General features: G+C 40.3%; 1 protein-coding gene across 3 annotated transcripts in view; it reads left to right on the top strand.

Annotated features, from left to right (window-relative positions):
• The window catches only part of LOC140195457 (cilia- and flagella-associated protein 69-like), a 174,505-nt gene that overhangs the window by 145,678 nt on the left and 9,514 nt on the right, over window positions 1-19,313 (top strand). For 2 of the 3 annotated variants that reach the window (XM_072253775.1, XM_072253773.1), the window contains 2 exons: window positions 11,347-11,433; window positions 12,644-12,748. In XM_072253775.1, coding sequence (XP_072109876.1) covers window positions 11,347-11,433; window positions 12,644-12,748 — 192 coding nt within the window. The remainder of the gene's footprint in view (window positions 1-11,346; window positions 11,434-12,643; window positions 12,749-19,313) is intronic. The other variant, XM_072253774.1, reaches the window with a different exon arrangement.

Genomic DNA, 19,313 nt, shown 5'->3' with positions numbered 1-19,313 from the left:
CTGGTCTCCATCGCAGATGGTAGTCTGTCCAACTCAATGAACTTGCAGGCCTTTAAAAAACAATCCACGATTAATATGATAATGGTCTTCCCTTTGGAAGGAGGAAGACTGTGACAGAGTCCATGGAGATGTGTGCCCATGGTTTGTCTGAAACAGGTAAGGGGTGGAGGAGCCCTTGAGGTCAGGTATGGGGCTCCTTGCTCCAGGCACACACCTCATATGCCTACATGTACTGCCGAAACTCCTTCATCATTCTGGGGTACCAATACCTCCTCTTGATAAAGTTCAGGGTCCTGGCAATCCCTGGGTGAGCAGTCATTCTTGAGGAAGTCCCCATTGGAGTATCTGGGACCAGACGGAAGTTATATGTTTTTGGGTTGTGGAAAGAAACACATGGTCACAGAGAGAACACTCAAACTCCATACAGACAGCATCTGAGATCAAGATTTAAACTGGGTCCCTGAAGCTATGAGCAAGAATACTAACTGCTAGAGCACCCTGCTGCTCCACCATGCTTCCAGTAGCCATCGCACCTGCGTTTGATTTATCTTTCTTTTCAGTCAGAGCAGTCTAGCACCCAGGATGTTTGTGCTAGGTGGCATGATTATGATAATAGCACTGAGTTATAAAGTCATTCAGTATGGAAACATGCCCTTCAGTCTATATCCATGCCAAGCATCAAGTACCTGTCTACACTCATCCCATTTTCCTGAACTCGGCCTGTGTCCTTCTTATGCTCATCTAAATGTTGGCAAAAGAGAATAGATTAATTTAGTATTAGTAATTGCCATTTTGTGTCAGTTGCCCTCCGTGAATGTATAAACAGAGTTTGTGTTTTGGTATGTTGTCAATGCCATACAAAACATTTACATCCCTAATCTACTTTGAGGCCAATTGAATGCCAGCTTTGCTGCAATTAGCTATAAAGTTCTTGGAACAGCATTTGTAATATCAGCTAGGCTATCTGTTCAGCGAGAGAAAAACAGAATACAAAAGAAGCAACAATTTTAGCATGACGCTGCTTTTGGGATACCATTTGAAAGTTTTCAGATTCAGTTCAAATGTCAAATTGGATTAATTTATCCCTTAAGATACCCAGTTAGCTGAATACAGCATGAGAAGGGACTTTTTGGTTTGCTTCATGGGCAGTCCCTTAATTTGAGGATGATGTCTGCCACATATTTGTTTATGGGTCCTGACGGATAAGTCAGGGATTCAATCCTGCAAATACAGATGTAACTCCATGAAATATAGGCATTTCAATGCTGGTTTATTGCTTGCCTATAGGATTTTAGCTGTTTTTCCCTTTTCTCTCTCTTTTAATAACAATGGCAAAACACAGCTTGCAGCGATTTACTACCTGATCGAAGATATAGCACTGCTTAGAATTCATGGCCTTGTAGTGTCTACATCCATTTTCTCTAAAACTTTTCATTGTGTCTTTCTAGTATTTCCTTTGACTATCTTAGGATCTTTGACCATGGTTGAGATGGCAATTGAGAGTTTGGTTTAGGAGGCAGGAATCATGCGTCTTCACACAATTTGGCCCAAAACGTCAACTGTACTTTTTTCCATAGATGCTGCCTGGCCAGCTGAGTTCCTCCAGCATTTTGTGTGTGTCGCTCAGATTTCCAACATCTGCAGATTTTCTCTTGTTTGTGATCCTCACACAATGTTCAGTCAGATATTTGTGATGGATCATGCACAATTTGTAGTGAGAGATTTCTAATATGGCAGGGAGGAAACAAATGGTTTTCCCGTGGATGAACAATTGAGATCAAGACTGGCTTTGATTAACCAAGCTGATCTAGAATTAAACCGATAGAGGCACAGTTCATTTTGTATGTACATCACTTCCTCTACTTAAGCTGTTTTTTATATCATTACCTGCATGGGTTAATTTGGATTTCATTTTGAAGCACACAATGGAAAGACATCTATCTCCTTGCATATTTTATTTGCCTTAAAACAGCAATATCTTCTCGCATGTAAGGTCATATTAAAATCCCTGAAGGAAGCTTCCATTTTGAGTGATTTTTGCAAAGGTGTTTAACTTGCTGCATAGCTTTGTACATCCACACTACCTGGGCAGTAGAGTGAAAAAATAGCTTGTCTTCAGAGGCATCACCTGCAGATTGAAGATGCATCTGAATGCAGTACTGTACATGATAATGTCTGCTTCCGACCCAAGCAATGAAGATTGCCAAGAGCTGGAAGTCAGGTCAGAATGTGACACGTCTATTGCATTGTCACGATGCTTGGATGAATCCACAATTACCACAGATGCAGCATGAGCCTGCACAAGCTGAAGCTGCAAGAATGAGAGTGGCTTATGCTAAGTGCGAGGGTGAGATACAAATGGAGAAAGCCTGCATTGATATGGAGAACGCTCGTATAGGGATGAAGGAAGCACAAATAGATGCTACATTTAAGACCATTCAAGTAGGTTTGTGAAGCTGAGGCTGCATTAGCAGAGGCAAAGGTATATGAAGCAGGAGCTGACTTAGATAGTGCTCCATCTCTACAAGGAGAAGCTGTCTGCACCACACAACCAACATGCTTTCAGTCCTGCTGAAGGGTCTCAGCCCGAAACGTCAACTGTACTGTTTTCCATAGATGCTGCCTGGCCTGTTGAGTTCCTCCATCATTTTCTGTGGGTTGTTTGGCATCTGCAGATTTTCTCTTGTTTGCCTTTTTTGTAATCCAAGTTATGACAGCAGCAAAGACCAACAACACCACATTCTGCAGTCTCATCATAGCAAAGACTTCAGTCAAGAGTTGCGACTGATGCTAACCTTATCTGCACAGGCATGGACACCCTGAAATTCCATCCATCCCAGGAAGCACATGTGGTAAAGCAGTCTCCACAATGCCCTCATTCAGGAACTGCAGGTGCATTATTTTCACTTGGTATCTGGCTTGTCAAGACCTAGTCATAGCAGGGCTATAACTGTTTGATAACCAGTCTGCCAGTTACCTGTCTTGGAAGTCAAATTTTTCAATGCCATGGAAGGACTAAGTCTCAAACCTAGTGAAGAGCTGGACTTTCTCTGTAAGTGGCTTGGTGGGAAGTCACTGCAGCATGCAAACAGGATTAGAGCAGTGCATATTAATAATCCAGTTAAGGGTTTACCAAATTCTGTGACAGAGGCTGGACAAATGCTATGGCCCTCCATAGGCAATTCAAGAATCTCTTTTCAGCAGACTCAATAACTTTCCAAAGCACTCCCATAAAGAACCATAGAAGCTACTGAAGCTTGCATTCTGCAAGCCATAAGAAAATGAGTGTTACTTATGAGGACTGAGTTTCTTAGATACAGCGAGGATAAATCCTATAAGGGGAGAAAATACTGACCAACATGCAAGTACAGTGGACAACTGAAGGGTTTAAGTATAAAATGAAGCATTATGTCCACTACCTGCCATTTCCATTCATTATGGACATCATCTGCCACCACGCAGAAATGCAAAATAACCCAAGGTTTGTGCTCTCAACTTCCAGCAGCACCTCATTCAAAGAGAGGTCTTCAGCAAAATCTCACCCTTAAGGAGATGCAGAGGGTTCAGAGAATAACTGCTTGCATTCTAGAGGCACTTTCTAAAAGAGTTTCAAATATTGTGTTTTAACAGAGCACAAAGCAAAAGTCTGTAAAGCTATCATACGCTGCATTGAGTGCAACAGTGATGAGCACATGTCAGTACTTCATTAAGGCCAGGACCTTGGGCTCCTACTGGTTCCAGCACAGCTGCAGCAGAGCAGGGCAGGGAGCCAGATGGAGCTACTTCCCCTCGCACACAGGTATGCAGGAAAGGCTTCTGAGGCAAATCCTGCTGTAAAATATGTCTGACCAACGACAACCTGAAAGGACATCCTGAGCAAATGATAAGGCATATGTGATATTAGGAGATCAAAGCAGTGTGCCTTCGACAAAGTTGACATTCTTGGTCAAATTCAATATTCAAAGTTCTGTTTCCCCATACACTCTAAAGACTTGTTCTGGAAGATTAGAAGTTGACGGAGTGGATTTAACATGGAGTCAATAGGAAGGAAAGTCTGCTTACTCTTGCCAACCCTCATTGAGTATGACCATATTCCAAACAACAGAGATGTAATCCCAATTCCTGAAGGTGCACACAGTTGTTCACATCTTAAGGACATAGCTGACAAGATTCCTCCACCTGACTCTTCTGCTGAGATTCTCCTGTTGCTTGGCAGAGACACCATCCGTGCACATAAGGCATGTGCGCAGCGCAATGGTTGGCACAATGCACCTTATGCCCAATAACTGGACCTGGTTTGTGTCATCACGAGGAAATCTGCAGATGCTGGAATTTCAAGCAACACACATAAAAGTTGCTGGTGAACGCAGCAGGCCAGGCAGCATCTATCGGAAGGGGTACAGTCGACGTTTCGGGCTGAGACCCTTCATCAGGACTAACTGAAAGAAGAGCTAGTAAGAAATTTGAGAGGGGGAGGGGGAGATCCAAAATGATAGGGGAAGACAGGAGGGGGAGGTATGGAGCCAAGAGCTGGACAGTTGATAGGCAAAAGGGATATGAGAGGATCATGGGACAGGAGGCTTAGGAAGAAGGAAAAGGAGGAGGGGAAAAAAAACCCAGAGGATGGGCAAGGGGTATAGTGAGAGGGACGGAGGGAGAAAAAGGAGAGAGAGAAAAAGAATGTGTGTATATAAATAAATAACGGATGGGGTACGAGGGGGAGGTGGTGCATCAGCGGAAGTTAGAGAAGTTGTCTACTATAAGCCTACTGACTCTCACAGCTATCTGGACTATTCCTCTTCTCACCCTGTCTCTTGCAAAAATGCCATCCCCTTCTCGCAATTCCTTTGTCTCCACCACATCTGCTCTCAGGATGAGGCTTTTCATTCCAGGACGAGGGAGATGTCCTTTTTTAAAGAAAAAGGCTTCCTTCCTCCACCATCAACTCTACTCTTAAACGCATCTCCCCCATTTCACGCACTTCTGCTCTCACCCCATCCTCCCGCCACCCCACTAGGAATAGGGTTCCCCTTGTCCTCACCTACCACCCCACCAGCCTCTGGGTCCAACATATTATTCTCCATAACTTCCGCCACCTCCAACGGGATCCCACCACTAAGCACATCTTTCCCTCCCCCTCTCTCTGCTTTCTGCACGGATCGCTCCCTACGCGACTCCCTTGTCCATTCGTCCCCCCCATCCCTCCCAACCAATCTCCCTCCTGACACTTATCCTTGTAAGCGGAACAAGTGCTACAAATGCCCTTACACTTCCTCCCTCACCAGCATTCGGGGCCCCAGACAGTCCTTCCGGGTGAGGCGACGCTTCACCTGTGAGTTGGCTGGGGTGAAATACTGGATCTGGTGCTCCCGATGTGGCCTTCTACATATTGGCGAGACCTGACGCAGACTGGGAGACCGCTTTGCTGAACACCTACGCTCTGTCCGCCAGAGGAAGCAGGATCTCCCAGTGGCCACACATTTTAATTCCACGTCCCATTCCCGTTCTGATGTGTCTATCCACGGCCTCCTCTACTGTAAAGATGAAGCCACACTCAGGTTGGAGGAAGAACACATTATATTCCGTCTGGGTAACCTCCAACCTGATGGCATGAATATTGACTTCTCAAACTTCCGCTGATGCCCCACCTCCCCCTCGTACCCCATCCATTATTTATACACACATTCTTTTTCTCTCTCTCCTTTTTCTCCCTCTGTCCCTCTCACTATACCCCTTGCCCATCCTCTGGGTTTTTCCTCCCCTCCCCCTTCTCTTTCTCCCTGGGCCTTCTATCCCATGACCCTCTCATATTCCTTTTGCCAATCAACTGTCCAGCTCTTGGCTCCATCCCTCCCCCTTCTGTCTTCTCCTATCATTTCGGATCTCCCCCTCCCCCTCCCACTTTCAAATCTCTTACTAGCTCTTCTTTCAGTTAGTCCTGACGAAGGGTCTCGGCCCGAAACGTCAACTGTACCTCTTCCGATAGATGCTGCCTGGCCTGCTGCGTTCACCAGCAACTTTTATGTGTGTTGCTCGTTTGTGTCATAGTGGGTGGAGTCTGCCTCACTGGTGCTCAGCAGCCTACCAACAGCACATTTAAAGCTTTCTTTCTTTTTAAATCTTTTTATTGAATAAGTATATAAAAAGGTAAGCCATATAGGCACTAATACACTGTTAGAATATAATAAAATTACAGGAGATATTAATACAGATAAAAAATTGATACAAACAATGTCATTTAAACATAACATAATAAGGTAACATAATAGTATACTAATTTTTATATATATGTCAATAGAGAAAAGGAAAAAAAACCCACCGTGCAACTAAACTAAAAGCAAAGCAAAGCAATGGGCTAACTTGGAACCAAGTAGAGTTAAAGAACTTAAAATCACGTCCTCAAACCCGACCTCCATTAAAAACAGTTAAAAAAAAACAAGAAGGGAATATAAATATGGAGCAAAAAAGAGAAGAAAAAAAAATTACATTAAATGAAAATATTGAATAAAAGATCTCCAGGTCTGTTCAAATTTAAGTGAGGAATCATAGAGATTGCTTCTAATTTTCTCCAAATTCAAGCATAATATCGTCTGAGAAAACCAAAAAAAGGTAGTTGGAGCATTAAGCTCTTTCCAATGTTGTAAGATACATCTTTTCACCATTAAAGTAAGAAATGCAATCATTCTATGGGCTGAAGGAGAAAGATTACTGGAAATTTTAGGTAATCCAAAGATAGCAGTAATAGGGTGAGGAGAGATATCTATATTCAATACCTTTGAGATAATATTAAAAATGTCTCTCCAAAAAGTTTCCAGAGTAGGGCAAGACCAAAACATATGAGTTAAAGAGGCTATCTGCCCCGGACATCCATCACGAAAAGGATTAATATGAGGATAAAAACGAGCTAATTTATCTTTGGACATATGTGCTCTATGAACAACTTTAAATTGAATTAGGGAATGTTTAGCACAGATAGAGGAAGTATTGACTAATTGTAAAATCTGCCCCCAGTCATCCACGGAAATGATAGAACCCAATTCCTGTTCCCAATCTACCCTAATCTTATCAAATGGAGCTTTCCTAAGTTTCATAATAATATTATAAATCATAGCCGATGCACCTTTCTGACATGGATTAAGGTTAATTATAGTATCTAAAATATATGTAGGAGGAAGCATTGGAAAGAAAGAAAGTATAGTACTTAGGAAATTTCTAACTTGTAGATATCTAAAAAAATGTATTCTTGATAAATTATATTTATTAGATAATTGTTCAAAAGACATAAGGGAACCATCTAAAAATAAATCCAAAAACCGTGAAATACCCTTAGTCTTCCAAATTTGAAAAGCACGATCTGTGAAAGAGGGAGGAAAAAATATGTTACCTAAAATAGGAATTGCTAGCCCAAATTGGTTAAGATCAAAAAATTTTCTGAATTGAAACCAAATACGTAAGGTATATTTAACTATTGGGTTAGAGACCTGTTTGAGGCGTTTCAAATCAAAAGGAAGAGAGGAACCTAAAATAGAGCCAAGTGTATAACCCTGAACAGATTGTAATTCCAATGCTACCCATTTAGGAATGGATAGTATATCCTGGTCAAGTAACCAAAATTTCATATGTCGAATATTAATTGCCCAATAATAGAATCTAAAGTTAGGTAATGCTAAACCTCCATCTCTCTTAGCTTTCTGTAAATGTATTTTACCCAGTGTCGGGTTTTTATTTTGCCAAATAAATGAAGACATTTTTGAGTCAACTTTATCAAAAAAAGATTTTGGAACAAAAATCAGTAATGCCTGAAATATATATAAAAATTTTGGCAGAAAAAACATCTTAACTGCATTAATACGACCAATCAAAGTTAAATATAATGGAAACCATTTAGATGAAGGTTGAATAATATGGTCAATTAAGGGTAAAAAATTAATCTTAAATAAATCTTTGTGTTTACAAGTAATTTTAATCCCAAGATATGAAAAATAATTATTAATCAATTTAAACGGAAAGTTATGATATAAGGGAAGTTGTTTATTAATCGGGAAAAGTTCACTCTTACTAAGATTTATTTTATAACCTGAAAAAGACTAAATTGTGCTAATAAATCTAAAACAGCAGGGATGGATTTTTGAGGATTAGAAATATATAAAAGTAAATCATCAGCATAGAGTGATATTTTCTGGGATTTTAAGCCCCGAGTTATCCCAGTAATATTTGGAGATTCTCGAATGGCAATTGCAAGAGGTTCTAATGCAATATCGAATAATAAAGGACTAAGAGGACAACCTTGTCGAGTACCTCGAAAAAGAGGGAAAAAAGGTGAGGTTAAAGAGTTAGGACGGACCGAGGCCACAGGAGAATGATATAACAGTTTGATCCAGGATATAAATTTCGAGCTAAAATTAAACATTTCAAGCACCTTAAATAAGTAAGGCCATTCTACTCTATCAAAAGCTTTCTCAGCATCTAAAGAGATAACACACTCAGGAACATTTTGTGAAGGGGTATAAACAATATTTAACAGTGTGCAAATGTTACAAAAAGAGTAACGCCCTTTAATAAAACCCGTTTGGTCTTCCGAAATAATAAAAGGAAGTACTTTTTCTAATCTGTTTGCTAATAATTTAGAAAAAATTTTAGAATCAACATTTAATAAAGATATTGGTCTATAAGATGCACATTGAGCAGGATCTTTATCCTTCTTTAATATTAGAGAGATTGACGCTCTATTGAAAGATTCCGGAAGTTTACCAAGTTTAAATGAAGCCTCGAAAACCCTACAGAACCAAGGGATTAATGAAGGTGCAAAACATTTATAAAATTCTGCGGTAAACCCATCAGGGCCAGGAGCTTTCCCCAGGTTCATAGAGGAAATAACATTCTTAATCTCATCAGTGGTAATGGGAGTATCTAGCATAGAAGACATATCCTGTGAAACAATTACTATAATGAAGAAAAAACTTGCCTTTCTGACCTTTAAAAACTCTGACTTAGAATCCAGAATGCGACGGCAGAATCTTCAAATGATTGGTGTGCGTGAAACTGCTGAATCTGACAACCCTATGAAGTTTTTTTCTCAACTTTTAAAAGATGCATTTCCTACTGTATTTCCTGACCAACCACCGTTATTGGACCGTGTTCACAGAGTTCCATCATACTCGTCTAAGTCAGATAAACCTCGACATGTCATCTTACATTTTCATTACTTTCAAGACAAGGAGAAACTGTTTCGATTCGTTCGATCTAAAGGTTACATTGATTTTTTGGATCTTCATTTCCGGTTCGTGGAGGATTTCAGCAAACAAAGTCGGGATCAACGGGTTCGTTACAGATCTGTGATGTCGGAACTCTACAAGATGGATTTAAAACCAGTGCTGCTTTACCCAGCACGTTTAAGGATTCGTACGTTGGATGGAGCCCTCCGTTTCTTTGAATCTCCATTGGATGCCCAGAGTTATCTGGATCAATTTTCACCTTCAACATCTTAATCGTAATTTTTAACTATCTCCGTTTGATCGGAGGTTGTGAATCTGTCGGCCTTAATTTTTTTTGCCTTATATGGGCAGAAAAGTTTATTTTTGATTAATTAATATGGTTGCTAAACTTTCTTTCTATCTGCGTCATTCCTTTCTTTTTCCCAGGGGATTCATATTTAAAGCTAATATCCTGGAGAAGGGATGCCCAAATCATTTTAGACACTGTGAGAGTAGAATCTGTATGAAAGAGATGATTGTAGGTATGCAAACCAAGCCCCTCTGCTCAATCAGATTTAAGCACGTAGGTCTTCTGTCACTCAGAAGCTAATTACAGGATGGCACCTTCCATCAAAGACGAGGTCTCCTTTTGAATCCTGAACAAACAGTTTAACAAATACAAGCCAAACAATTGGATAGCTCCACTTCCTTTCTTCTCTCCACAGCAAAGAAAGCTGATATTTACTCAACCTAGGTGTTTACCACCCTAGAAACCTGCACAAATACAAGTTGTCTTTGATTCAAGTGCGCAATTTAAAGGTATATCACTGAACACTGTGCTCTAATGGGGTCCAGACCTCAACAATTGCCTGCTCAGGGTCCTCATGCACTTCAGAACTGAGTCTGTTGCAGTGACGGCAGACATAGAACAAATGTTTAACAGCTTCCTAGTGTGAAAAGATCATTGAGACTACATCAGATATATGTGGTTTTATGACTGCCCACTGGACAGCAAGATTCTGGAGTACCAAATGAGAGTTCATATATTTGGTAACTGTCTCTCAGTAGCTGTGGCAATCTATGGCCTTAAGATGATAACTATTGAGGGAGAAAAGGAATGAAACATTGAGGTACCTGAATGCAACAGATACTGCTGGACATAGTGACGTAGGATTCATCGTGGGCCACACAAAGATTACTCCCAAACCATATCTCAACTCTCTTCCCATTAGACATTACCAAGAGCACGTCTGTCATCAAGAATGACATTTCTGAAGTGAGAGTCGTTAAAGGCTGTGTAGTAAGACTGTTTTCAAGACTAGTCTCTGAGAATATCCTTCTTTTGCCAAAGATTATTTGAATTTTGTTTCAATAGTTAAGTTTGACAGCCTGTGGATGCTAGGTGGGGAGTGTTTTGGCCAATAAAGGTACCGTTCATTTTGTGTGAATATCACTTCCTCTACATAAGCTGTTTTTTTATCATTTCCTCTGCTGATTAATTTGGATTTCAGTTTGAAGCACACAATGTAGAAAGACATCAATCTCAATCCCCTCTTTATTTGCCCTTGAAACAATAATATCTGTAAGTCTTAAGTTTGGTTGATATTGGTAAACATTTAGTAGATACATTTTGAAGAAAGTATTATGTTGATTGCTTATCGTTATTAAGAGATTGTTGCACCATGAGTTTACTCTTGATTACGTGGCATAGTTACGTGGTAGAAGGGACTAATCATATAGTAAGTGTGCTCCAATCATTTGGTTAACCCTTGACAAACATGATTTTGTAAAGAATCTTTTACCTGTGCTTTACCTGTTCATTCATTCTATGCATTTTATGACAGGAAAGATCAGGAAAAGTCTAAATTTTAGTATTCATATTATTTTAAGGTCAGTTGTACAAAAGGTTATATCGAGAGTAAATCTTCCATCTTCAATACAATGATCTTAAATGAGCATTTCAACACTGTGGTCCTTTTCTATTACAAGTTTACTTGAGCCTCATTTGACTACATGATGACTAATTGGTGCTCAGTTTTTAAGAAATTTCATAGTGGACTTGTAAATAGTAATAGGACCATATTAACAAATTGAATTTTTCATATTTCAGTTCCTATTTTTCTGGTTCTATTTATTTTTTTGTTTTTAAAAGATACAACATAATTTCAAACAGAGAGAATTGTCCTTGAAATCATGGAATGAATATGTGGCTAGAACATCAAACTATGAAAACTTGAAGGCAAGTATTGTTCTATTTAGTAAGTAAAATCTTATTTAAAAACTAATTCCTCATTTGGCTTATCTGTTCATTATTCTATTAACTGAATTATGTCAAAGTTAGAATCTCAAATGTGAATTTGATTGGTTTAATTCTTCTTAGCTGCTTAAAACTGTGGAATTTACTACACTAAGTACTTACAACCCTGACTTTATTGCTTCAGTCCTTTAATTTATTAACCTGTAGTTATTTTGTTATTGATTTCTCTCATTTGCTTAAAGGAAAAAATTCCATGTCATACTACTTTGGAAGGATATGGATTTAGAAACTGAGCAACAGTGTTTAAATTGCAGATTCTCTGTTTTGCTCTCATTTGTGATCAAAATCAACGAAGTTCATACCCTGCATCATAAACCTTAAAATGATAAGGAACAAGAGCAGGCCATTCAGCCTTTCAAGCATACTCTGCCATTCATTAAGATCATGGTTGACTCAACATTCTTCAAGTCCACTTCCTGCTCTTTTCCAATAATTCTTGATCCCCTTACTGATTAGAAGTCTACCTACCTCAGTCTTAAAGATACCCAAGGACTCTTCCTCCTCAAATCTCTGGGACAAGGAGGTCCAAAGAATTCACAACATTCTGAGAGAAAATTTTCTTCCTCTTCTTATTCTCAAAAGGATATCCTGTTAATCTAAGACATGTTTGTTCTCTTTTCCCAACACGTTTGTCCTATCTATCTCCTTCAATGATTTTTGCAGTTGCTTCTCAGTTTTCTAGAGCCCAATGAAGAGCAACACAATGGTTTAATTTTTTCTCTCAGGAAAACCCTCCATCCTAGAATCATCCTAATGAACCTTCTCTGAAATGCTTCCAGTGAATTAATACTTTACCTTAAGTAGGAAGATCAAAGTTGTAATGGTCATTGTTTCAATGGTCTTACCCATTCCTGCTTCACTTTGTTTGATGGTATTTACAGCTTTCTGCATTTTTTTGTTTCAATAATACTCTGTTCTTCTGTTCTACCTTCAGAAATGAATAATTTTATGTATTCAAACATTACACTCTATTTGTCAGCCTTTATTCCAATTTTTCCTCATTTATACTTCAATTTTAAAGAAATCTTGTATACATATTATTTATTGATACAGTAATGAATTGCATTTAAATGAATAATTGTTTTGCAATCTTCTATCAAATAGTATTTTAGATTATTCTTTCTAATTTTAGAAAGCTAAAAAGCTTCAAGATAAGGCCATCCAATCTTCCAGGGTCAGAAAAAAAGGGCATGGTTTCATTTTCCACCGGCCGGAAATTGCAGGTTTACAAACAACGGTAGGTAATTACCATACAAGAAAGCCCATTGATCTGAAACATTTTTCTGTCTTCACAGATGTTGCCAATGTGCTAAATATTTTCAGCATTCTCGTTTTTTTATATGCTAACAACTATGGGGAGGGAGGGAACGCCAACTCAGACCATGAGAGGCCTGCGTGGGGCATTTTCATGCCTTACAAGGCGCAGATTGGAAGTCTGCGTGGGGTGCCACTCCTCGCACAGACTAGAGCAATGTATGATTAAATGCCTTGCTCAAGGGCACAAACACGTTGCCACAGCTGAGGCTCAAACTAACGACCTTGAGGTAACTAGACGAACGCCTTAACCACTTGGCCACATGCCCTAACAAATATGGCAGTTATCAATTTAACTTCTAAGTAATAACTAACTACCATATACTGTATATCATTGTCCATCAATTCTAATGGGGAGGCATAGAGTGAATGACTATATCTTCCAGTGAGATATGCCTGTATAATGACTTTTGTCTACTTGTTAGATAAATTGTACTTTTATGTCATATTTCCTTCTGTCTCATTTTCTGATCCTGTTTGTGCTGGGACATAAAATTCCCACTAATCAGTAGCTAAATACACTAATATCATTCATTTAATGACTGGCTCAAATAAATACAAAATTCTGGTGCTTATATCAATATAATGCCCCCTTTCATCCACCTACATGAAATGGATCTGCAGCTCCCCGAATGTGTACTTTGTAAAACTACTGTAAAGAGCACTATTGTAAAATTTGAACCTTTACTGGGAACTTTTCTTTGATTTCTTAAAAAAAAATCCTGCTTCAGGTAAAATAGTCTGGCCAATCTTTTTGTCAAGTGTTTTGGCACTTCCATGGTTCAGTGCACCCACATCTATATCTCCAGTGACTGATTTCACAATTGTATTCCCTTTTACTTATTTTTTATTTAGTTAAAAATGAAGTGGAATAACAGGATGCCAAGATGCATCAGAGACAGACAATTATTATCATCTTACCTTGATTTCTATTATAGGTACATACATAGCTAATTAAAGAATGGTACCAGGTAATGTACCAGGTGGGAAGTTCAAGGAGGATATTAGAGGAAGGTTTTTTTACTCGGAGAGTGGTTGGTGGAATACACTGCCTGAGTCAGTGGTAGAGGTAGATACACTAGTGGAATTTATACGAGTAACTTTCACTAGTGAAATTTATATTTATAGTGAAAGTTATATGAAAGGCAGGGTTTGAGGGTCGGCATAACAATGAGGGCCAAAGAGCCTGTACTGTGCTGTACTATTCTATGTTCTGTGTTCTATGTAAACAGGCTGTAGATTAACAGGCAGTTATAAATTACATTATGCCATTCTATATTGCTAGCATGCACTTTTTTATACTTTCAGAGGCCTGAAATAAGGTAATTCAGTCCATCGTGTCAATGCCAGCTCTGAGAGCATCCTATCAATCCCATTCCACAATTTGAATTGACTTTATTACGTATATCCTTCACATACATGAGTAAAAATCTTTACATTATGTTTCCATTTAAATGTGCAATTTATAGTAATTTGTAATAAATAGTATGTACAACAGGACAGTCAATATAGCATAGAAATACAATTGTATCAGTGTGAATTAATCAGTCTGATGACCTGGTGGAAGAAGCTGTTCCGGAGCCTGTTGGTCCTGGCTTTTATGCTGCAGTACCATTTCCCAGATGGTAGCAGCTGGAACAGTTTGTGGTTGGGGTGACCCGGGTCCCCAATAATCCTTCGGGCCCTTTTTAAACACCTGTCTCTGTAAATGTCCTGAATAGTGGGAAGTTCACAACTAGAGATGTGCTGGGCTGTCCGCACCACTCTCTACCTAGTCCTGTGAGTGAGGGAAGTACAGTTCCCATACCAGACAGTGATGCAGCCAGCCAGGATGCTCTCAATTGTGCCCCTGTAGAAAGTCCTTAAGATTTGGGGGCCCATACCAAACCTCTTCAACCATCTGAGGTGAAAGAGGCACTGTTCTGCTTTTTTCACCGCACAGCCGGTATGTACAGAGAACGTGAGATCCTCAGTGATGTGTATGCCGAGGAACTTAAAGCTATTTATCCTCTCAACCCCAGGTCCATTGATGTCAATAGGGGTTAGCCTATCTCCATTCCTCCTGTAGGCCACAACCAGCTCCTTTGTTTTTGCGGCGTTGAGGGAGAGGTTGTTTCCTTGACACCACTGTGTCAGGGTAATGACTTCTTCTCTGTAGGTTGCCTTGTTATTATCTGAGATTAGGCCAATCAACATAGTATCATCAGCAAATTTAATTAGCAGATTGGAGCTGTGGGTGGCGACACAGTCATGGGTATACAGAGAGTAAAGGAGGGGGCTTAGGACACAGCCCTGAGGGGCACCTGTGTTGAGGGTCAGAGTGGCAGAAGTGAGAGAGACCACTCTTCCCACCTGCCGGCGATCTGACAGGAAGTCCACAATCCAGCTGCACAAGGCAGGGTGGTCTCTAAGCGTTTTGTCAAGCCTGGGGGGAATTAGGTGTTGAATGCTGAACTGTAGTCCAAGAACAGCATTCTCAGATAAGCATCCTTCTTCTCCAGATTTATACAGATGGTGTGTAGAGCTGTAGCAATTATTTCCTTGTATCCTGTTCTTATTCACAATTCCATTAATATTACCTTCCACACCTAATTTTAAAGATAAAGATTGATTACCTTTACTTGTCATATGTATATTGAAACGTACAGTGAAATGCATTGCTTGCATCAACAACCAACACAGTTCAAGGTGTGCTGGAGGCAGCCCTCAAGTGTCACTGTGCTTCCAGCACCAACATAGCTTGACCACAACTTACTAACCATGCTTCCAGCACCAACATAGCATGACTAACCCTTGACTAACTTACTAACCCTAACTCATACATCATCTTTGGAATGTGAGGGAAAACCGGAGCACCGGAGTAGAAATCCACACGGTTACTGATTGTATGATTGTTGCGTGAATGAAGTCACCGGAAAAATGACTGGTTGATACAAAGCAGCTTCTTTATTCAGCAGAACGACGTACAGCAGGCATCATATGGAGGCACTTTCGGTCAATAGGTCTGCTGGCCCAACATGGGGCTTGATATTTTATGTGCCAAACATCAAAGGGCAACTCCATATTTACAATGTAGACAATGCTTTCTTTGAAACCACATACAACCTTCACACCTCCTGGGTCGTATCCATACCACAGACGTCCAAATGAATTTTAATCAGCGTTGTCTGGTCTGGGATTCACTGCTTTTAGGAACCCATTGTTAGAGCTGCACTCCAAATTAAATCCACAATACATTTTCAGATGTGAGGACTGGTAGCCAAAATCAACTGCTAAATGTACATGTCCTAAACCCAACAGTCACTCTAACAGTACTTCAGCTCCACTGGCCTCACTTAGATCCATATCTTTCCACTCATACTTAAGATTCTAAGCATAGCAACCTGAAATTCACTTTGTTTGTGGAGCGAGAATTACAAAGCTCCCTTCCATTTGTATGGAAAAATCACCTCTTGATTTCACTCGTAACTGAATTTCTTTCAAGCTTAAGATGGACTTCTTTGTCTTGAGTTGATTCTTCAGATGAAATAGATTAAATATGGAGAGATCATCAAATATACTCATTGTCCTGTATACTTCAATTAATGAACTTCTGAACCAGGTATTCAACAGTTTAACTCTTCCAATGTACTGAATCTAAAGCTGGAGCCACCATCTTCCAAGCCGTGCTTGGAGAATGTTGGAAAGCTGCTGGCCAGTGAGTCCCAGGAGCAGTAACTCAGCCACTGTAAAAAAATGCAGTTCTGAGTGCCAGTGCAGATCGTGGACCTCAATAAAGCCCCATCCAACTTGAAAAAGGAGGAAAAAAAGACAATAAAGAGAGGTGTAGCCCCCTCACCGGGCTTGTATAGAAACTTAGCTCGTTAGCCAGTTCTGCTAACAGCCACTGGACTCAGTGGTGAGAAAGCCACCTTTGTCAAACAATGTTTGTCCAGTGTAGGTATGATGTGGGTCTCACCAGACCAAAAAGTTGGGATGTTTCAACTAATGGTATCCTGATCTGAGTGAATACTGTGTAAGTACTGCAATTATCTGTTAGCAAAAATAACAAATCGTACATCACATACAATTATAAAGAAAGTGTATTTACTAATTTCAGTTTAATAATATTGTACAGTTATTAGGAGGAAAAAAGAGAAAAAAATGAAAGGGCCCTTTATAATTAAATGAGTCTAAATATGGTGCTAACTTCTCATCACCAATCACTGGTAGGACTTCCCATCTTGGACTCCTTCAAATTGCATCTTCCTGTTGGATGGAATCCTAAGGCTGTCCCTCCGGATCTTTTCCTCTTTCCATCTCCCGCCCACCAGTGTCCGTCACAAACCCTTCCGCCCAGCTTTCTCTAGAACCTACTCCCATTCCAACATCCTGATTGGCTGACACAGCTTTCTGTCATGGTCCAGTCCGTGAAGTCCGCATTTTGGTTCACGTTCTGGTCCATTGCTCCTTATTCCAGGTTTTCTGGTTTTCCCTTATTCTGTTGGGTGCTCTAATTGAGGCATCTGATTCACATTTTGGGCTGGTTACATAAATAGCTCCTTGGTTCAGCTTCATTTGCTGGACTGTTCCCTTCTCCTTCCTTCTGTAGCTCTTGCCTGCTACCTTTTGTCTGAAGCCTTGCTTATTCTCACCATCAAGTTCTACTGCTGGAGGAAGACTGGAGCCTTGCTGTGACTAGATAAGAAACTGTCTATTGTTGCTTGGAACTGTCACTGTGTCCATGCCTTTGCTAGGTAAGTCTGGCCATTTGCTGCTACCTAGTATTTGGAACTGTCTCTGTGTCCACACCTTTGCTAGGTAGGCCTGGCTGTTTGCTGCTACCTTGTGTTGAGAACTGTCTCGTCATGGTCAGCATTCTGTGTATGAGTCCTGACCCTATGTCCTGTTCCCAAGGAGGGGTCCTGGCTCTGTGTCCTGTGTTCCTGTCTCCCAAGACCACGGCTCTGTGTCCTACATTCCTGTCTCCCAAGACCAAGACAGAGCTTCATGCCTTGGCCTGTCCTTGTGCCTCGCCCAGCCTGGTGCTGGAGATTCTTTGTCCTGGGCTGGAGTTCCCTTGTCCTGTCCAGGAGTCTCATGCCCTGTCCTGTAGCCATGCCCCATCCTGTAGCCACATTTTGTCCTCACCTAGATCTGGGGTCTGAGCCCAAATCAAGACCCGGGTTCTGGGTCCCTGGCCAGTCTCTGGCTTGGAATCCTTGTCCTGTTCCTAGTACTTCAGTGTCTGTGTCTTGAATTTGGGTCCACTCCCAGCACCCCCCCCCCCCCCCCATATGACACTTTCTTAAGCTGAACATCACAGCCCCTTTAACTGAAACTGAAACACAAACACTATCAGTAGGACACACTGCTTCTACAGAAAGCTACAGAATGAAATGCCCACAACAGTATTAGCAGTAAAAATCTTAACCAGGGTATTACAGAGGAATTTAAGCTGTTTCCACAGATGAGTTGAAGTGGCAGCCACTATAACATTTCAGTAATTTTGTGCTGCACTTACTCCCTATAAGCATTTTGAAGTTACTAATGCCTATATGCAAAATATGTGGAAATCCCAAACTTTGCTGGCCAAGCTTCACTTGCCTACTTCTGGCTGCCATTTGACTTTGAAACATAGCAGTAGAACACAATCTTGCTGAATCTACCCTGGATATACAGAAAAGGAGCTGTCTTTACATTTTAATGTAGAAGACCAGCTATGAATAAGGCACATTTAAGGCAGGTTACTTTTTTGAATTAATTGTGTTTTCTTTAATGCTTTCAATTGTTTAAATGTGACTCCTTTTAAAATTAAAATTTATAGTTTTGAACATTGTAATTGATTTATTGATCTTTTTGAATGTCCAGTATATTTAGAGGTAATCAAAGTCTTTCGCTACCGGACAGGGGCTGTGCCACCGAAGTGTCGTCTTGTCTGTTCTATTTCATCCACAGTGTGTGAGATGGTTTAGGATTCCAATGGCCCTTACCAGCAGGTTGATATTAAGAACTCAGAAAAAAGAAAGTTGGCAGTTATTAAGTTCTTCAGCTTGCTATCCTTCTACTGCTCTTTCATCTTCCTCTGAAAGGGAATATTATTGTGAAACTAACCCCAATATTAGAGATATGGACATACTGAACTATGGAAGTTCCAAAGAGCTTGTCAAAATATAGTCAACTTCTGGAAGCAGACTATTTTATAAGGAAGTCAGGTAAAGTTCCCAGGGAAGGTTGAACTATATAATTATGACATACAACATTGAACCTTTTTCTACCCAGCTGCCTACTGACTATCTTTCCTATCCCTGTAATTCTATGGAATGCTCACTGGTAGATGGTCTTTGAGGAAGTTGCAGGTGATTTGAAGCCTTGGTTTCAGATTGAACAAGCAGCTGAAGGGGAGCTATTGCAGTACAGCACTGTGATCTTGAGAAAATACAGCAGCTCCTTTCACTTCCCCAAAGTGGAACATCAACAGCCCATGTAATGTGCTGCAGAATGGATTG

Source organism: Mobula birostris, chromosome 3 (assembly GCF_030028105.1).
Source record: "Mobula birostris isolate sMobBir1 chromosome 3, sMobBir1.hap1, whole genome shotgun sequence".
NCBI classification, from domain to species: domain Eukaryota; kingdom Metazoa; phylum Chordata; class Chondrichthyes; order Myliobatiformes; family Myliobatidae; genus Mobula; species Mobula birostris.
Note: the sequence above shows the minus strand (reverse complement) of the source record. Positions and strands in the feature narration are given on the sequence as shown.